Source organism: Glandiceps talaboti, chromosome 5 (genome assembly GCF_964340395.1).
Source record: "Glandiceps talaboti chromosome 5, keGlaTala1.1, whole genome shotgun sequence".
Lineage (NCBI taxonomy): Eukaryota > Metazoa > Hemichordata > Enteropneusta > Spengelidae > Glandiceps > Glandiceps talaboti.
In genome coordinates, this window is record NC_135553.1 from 22,212,417 (window position 1) to 22,218,416 (window position 6,000).

General features: G+C 37.2%; 1 protein-coding gene across 1 annotated transcript; it reads left to right on the forward strand.

Moving 5' to 3' along the window:
- Window positions 1-2,196: 2,196 nt before the first annotated feature.
- On the forward strand, window positions 2,197-6,000 carry LOC144435499 (mpv17-like protein). The gene is made up of 4 exons (XM_078124091.1): window positions 2,197-2,506; window positions 4,522-4,622; window positions 5,237-5,335; window positions 5,977-6,000. The coding sequence occupies exons 1-4, from the start codon at window positions 2,197-2,199 to the stop codon at window positions 5,998-6,000; spliced, it is 534 nt and encodes a 177-aa protein (XP_077980217.1).

Here is a 6,000-nt window from a genome sequence, read left to right on the forward strand (position 1 = left end):
AACTTGGTCAGCGTCAGGCTTTTTACGGGTCAAATGATAGCAATACAAGTTAAGATTATATGAGCTTGAAGCGGCAGTAAACTGTACACACTAAAAATCTTGTTTGTTTTTAACACAATGAAGAGAAAGGTATTTTGATATAAATCATTTCGAAAAAAACAAACTCTTGGTACCTCGAGGTTTAAAAGTCGTGACCTATAAGGCTAAAAAAAAAATTATATCTGGTTCTGGTCAGGGTAAACTTTCTAAAGTGGTGCGACGACGCGAATTTTTTTCCTAATTTTTTTTTTTTTTTTTTTTTTGCAAATTAGTAAATACACATTTTTTTGACACTTTACATACTCTGTTCTATCATATTTATCTCTTGAAAAACTTCCTTTTTCTTCGAAGCAGTTTAGGCTTTGTATTTAAGCAGTCTTGGCATGTAGGGTAGATTTCAGCTGCTTGTTCTCCTGATATCAGGAATAAATAAGGAACGGGAAAGCAAAATTATCGGGAAAAAAAGGATCGACGCGAGGGTATTCAGGGCACGCGCGCGCTGACCAGAACCAGATATATATATTTTTTTGGCCTAACATCACTTTAAAAGAAATTGAAAGGTCGAGCTACCTAGGTTGTCAATTATACATCGATAAAAACATTGCCTACAGACAATTTCACATCGCCTATTTACCATTAACATCACCAGTATTCCCTTTTTGTCAGATGAAACAATTCTATAATGTTAACCCAAACGGTAAATGTTGTCTGTCGCATCGCTGGTAGTCCTCTAGTACGGAATGACGTGTTTCTAGGCACATTTATCGGAGAGGGGATATGACTATGGCAAAGTCCAGCGATTCGGAATTCGGAATCTTTGTTGCGATGGACTGTCGACGTTCGTTCTGAGAATCGAACGCAAAATGTGCGCTTTACGCAAATCTAATGGAATGTAGTGAATCGTGATGACTGACTAAACAAGCTTACAATGGAATGTGTACTATAACCCCCAAAATAGTGTATTTCAGGGCTGGTTCACACATTAAAAGACCACTACTAACCCTAACATGTAGATCACCGCAACGCCAATTACGAGTAGATAATGTAAAGGACGCCACCAACGAAATGATGATATGGTACAATGTCACTACAGAATGGAGATTTGACTTTACAGTGAGTATACTGGTATGTCTATGTATATTTCAATACGTGCTGGTCTGTTTTGTATATTTCATGACACTTTCTAGCCACATATAGTCACACTATACCATAGTATAAGATACAAATGTATGATAGACACGTGTACATGTATACGAGAAACACACTTTTTACAACTTCGAAACCGTCTTCGTATACCCCCGTTGTACGTGTAGGTGTTTATGTTCTTACGACATTGTTCGTATACTGCACAAGAAACTGAATAGTGTATGTATGCAACCATATCATTTCCACGTACACCTGTATATCGGAAATACCATTGCATAATCTCAGACCACTATCTGAGGCACAATGTCTATGGCTCGCAATCAAGACCAAAATTAAGCATGTCATTTTGTTTATTTACTTACGTATTTGCTTATATTATTCTACATTCACCTATTCCATATTCCATATTCTGTTCTCACACAGACACACATACACACAGACACATGCACACACACACACACACATACATACACAGACAGACACAGGCACATGCACAGGTACAGACATACACACACACACATACATACATACATACATACATACATACATATACATACATACATACATACATACATACATACATACATACATACATACATACACACATACAGACAGACAGACAGACAGACAGAAAGACAGACAGACAAACAGACAGACAGACAGTCAGACAGACATACATAGGCACATACACATATACACAGATACGCACAGGCAGACAGACAGACAGACAGGCAGACACAGACAGACAGACAGACAGACAGACAGACACACACACACACACACACACACACACACACACACACACTTTTGTCTTGATTGTACGCCACAATCTATCAATGTAATACAAATAGTAAATAGTTAAATTGGACTTCGAACTTTTTGGAAATCATTCGATATACGTTTACCAAGTTATCGTCGAATGCTGCACTTTGTACAGTTGTATTGTATTTATCTATATATATCTGTTTCTGTTATCTCTCAGTATCCACCACCAGGTGAAGCATTTTTATGATGTTAACCCAAACGGCAAACGTAGTACGTCGTATTACCGGTAGTCCTGTAGTACGGAATGCTGTGTTTCTAGGCACTGCGTACAGCGTATCTGAAGTCACACAGCAGGCATTTATCGGAGAGGGGTATGACTTTGGCAAAGTCCAACGATTTGGAATTTGGGGTCTGTGTTTCAATGGACCTTTCTTGTTTGGCTGGTATAAACTCCTTGATGGTTATCTACACGGCTCTACTCTTAGAATCGTCGGTACGAAAATGTGTTTGGACCAATTCTTGATAACTCCTATCTGTATTGTTGGATTTTATACAGGTAAATATGTGGGGTTTAGGTGTGTGTGTCTCTCTGTGTGTACGCGCGCTTCAAAACACATATTACAAGCACCTCGTTAGAAGTGGGGGACGTATGTATGTATGTATGTATGTATGTATGTATGTATGTATGTATGTATGTCTGTCTGTCTGTCTGTCTGTCTGTCTGTCTGTCTGTCTGTCTGTCTGTCTGTATGCACGTACTTGACTCAGTATATTAGGGAGGAAATATAAAGATACTAGAATATCAGTGATTTATACGATACACACATCACGTTACTACATCACAACAATTCCTCCAGCAAAATTATAACTTCGACCTTGTATAATGTAAACTGCTGAGTCAACGGCCGCATTTATGGACATGATTTATGCACATGATTTATCGATGTATGAAATACATAACCCAGTGAAACGTGCAAACAGTAACCTTAATTTAAAGCGTTTCTTTAATTGAATGTACTTCTGCATGGATGTTAACTTCTTCAATTGATGTACAGTACCAAAACCGTATAAATGGCATCAGCACCATTTACCATGAAAACAGAACATTATTTCACTGGATGACGTCAAGCGAGACTTATCTTACCATGAGAGGAAAGTCGTGTGATAAAATTGGCACTTTGTCATGACATCAACTTACAGACAACGAGTTGAGCAAAATTGAATATAACGTAAAAACGATGTATAGGACTTCTGGAGCATATACATTTGGAACGACGATGCGGTGTGCCGTTTAGTGGAATCTGTTTTGTACCCCTAAATATAAAATTAATATTGTATGTACGGCAGTAGTGAAAAACATTAAAGCGTCAATAAAAGAGTTTCTCCTCACTACATACCGGCTTTGTAGTCATAACAATACTACATATTGATTTGAATTGAATATGTCTGAAACATTTTCAATTTGGCCAATTTTGTTAGAAACTATTGGTCTCATTAAGTTACTAAAATATTTAGTCGTGTATCAATCATGTGACTGCAACTGGAACGTTAAAGATTTGTTTGTTAGGCACAATAACCTACCCATAGTATCGTACACCGTGAACAGTATCGCATCACATGTGGATAAACATACTTTTTGTAGCTGAATACACAATAAATCAAATCAAATTGATTCTTTGGGCCGTCTGCACCTAAAAATCAGCGCCCTCAACGGCGATCACAATTTCAACCACAATGTTTCTGTACTGGTTTTGGATAACATCGACCCCAGCTTAACATATACAATGAATATTTGTTGGTATTTTAACAATTTTCAGTGATATATATTGTGACTGCCTGATCTAAAAATGTTACTCCAGTTACACCAGTACAGTGTTTAACATGGTGACAGATTCTAAACCAAGCTTTCGTTTCAAGATTTAAACTGACTACTGAGTTAGCACTACCTACAAATAACATTGACCACTAAATAACAGATATAAATAAATGACCAATTTTTAGTGAATATATCTTGATGAAAAAAAATACCTCAGTTGCAGCTAGTAGCAGGTTGAAAATGTACATATAGTACATGGGTATAAACTATAGGGTTACATTGACATGAGCAAGTTCTAATTTCCACCATTCGACTTACGGACCACTGGTTTATTCATTTGATTTACATGTAACAAACACCTGTCATATATCAGCTCATGCCCATGGCCTGAGGCAAAATACCATATAATCCATCCAATGATTATCTTTCCAACATTTCATTATTATCAGGTTCAGAAAAACAAACAATATTAATTTTCAAGTTGTAAAAAATGACCGGTTCCTGTCAAAATTGTCAGAACCTTCTTCTCTCCCAATCCCCCCCCCCCACTTCCTCTGCGTTTTCTTGTTATTTTTCAGAAGGATTTACTTTGTATTTCACTCAAACCCCCCAAAAAATGTACGGAAAATAGGAATAAGTGTGAGTGATAGCGTCTAGAGACCATCTCCTCCTTCCATGTATATAATTATCTCGGAACATATCAACTGTCTTGACAAAATGTAAAACTATACTGTTTTAATATGATTGCTTTCTAGCGATGTCTGCCATGGAAGGGAAGTCTGATATATTTGCAGAGGCTAAACAAAAGTCATTCCCTACATTCCTCGCCTCGCTAGCGTTTTGGGTTCCAGCACAGGTAAGTACTGAGTACTGAGTACTTTAGGGTGTCTAGATACTATATTAAGCAATTCGAACACAAAAAATAACAGACAAACAAAATTAATGTACAGTAAATGCCAATAGTCTACACTAATTCATTCTACCATAGACGGTGGAGGGTCTACGATTCTACATATTGCATATTTAACGTTTTCACAGTGTATAGAGAGACACATGCGTACATCTCTTTTTTGGGACAGCCAAAAATTATGTCATTGAATTGTTGAAATAATTTGCCTCCAAACCACAAAAATAATTTAGTAGTCTTAGAGTTTAAATTTGCCTAATTGTGATGCTACAGATCTCCTAGTTATTCTAGCGATGAATTAATATGTTCAATAATTCGTACTGCTTGAACAAATGTAACGTAGAAAAAACAATCAAGATCTGCACTGTCACACTTTTCTGTAGTTGTCTGAACTTTAAGCAGAGCTATCCTCTTTTCTAAAATGAACTAGACTAATCACCGGATAGTCTGAAAGGTACGCCGTGACGGGTGCGCCCATCAGTCAACCCCTGTCGGTGAGGGCGGAGTAACACGATATATCTTACAGTCTGAATAATTCACTACATATTATTACGTATCACTAGGCAATCAACTTCAAGCTTGTTCCCCCAACATTTCGAGTGGTATATATCGGTACAGTGTCATTTATGTGGGCCAATATCCTGTGTTACCTGAAGAGACAGGTAAGGTTTTACTTTCCACAATGGAAAACTGTCATTAGGCCCAATGGTTTCTAGTCTATCTGCTAGACCTCTGACGTTCTTCCGATACAATACGACACACGACCGAACATCGCTATCGAAGATTCGGGCAAGCCCTCACTGCGAACTTCGTTCGCTTATAGTATAAAAAGAAAGCCCGAACGTCTAGCAGCGAGACTAAATGGTTTCGGCCTACATAGAACTATAGTATTTTGTCTAAGTAATTGTCAAGCCTCAAGTCGCAGAAGTTGTGAATTTTATGAGAATATCGTATTGTCACTCAATACTTTAAAGTCCTGTCTCTTTCATGTCTTTGTTGCATGTCTACCGCCCTCATGGTACTGTGATCGCAGAGAAAGTATTGTCGATTATATATTAAACATCAATTGCATACCTACTGCATAACATCTTCATTTGCATTTAATTTGAATTCATTTAATTCATCTGTACTGAGGTTACGTGAATTAATAATGTGTGCATATTGACGAACAGGATGTAATATTGCTAACTAAAGAGAGTTGTTCGTGTCGCGTGTGTTTTTTTAGTTTTGAATAATTTTAATTGTGTCAGTGTACTGTCACCTTTTTGGCACTCTTTTGGTAAACTTTTCATTTTATTTTCAGGACATTTCATTGGAATCTGAATAG

Coding starts and splice junctions, on each gene's coding strand:
- LOC144435499 (XM_078124091.1), top strand. CDS start 2,197: ATGTTAACCCAAACGGCAAACGTAGTACGTCGTATTACCGGTAGTCCT. Junction 2,507..4,521: donor TATTGTTGGATTTTATACAG/GTAAATATGTGG, acceptor ATTGCTTTCTAG/CGATGTCTGCCATGGAAGGG. Junction 5,336..5,976: donor TGTGTTACCTGAAGAGACAG/GTAAGGTTTTAC, acceptor TTTTATTTTCAG/GACATTTCATTGGAATCTGA.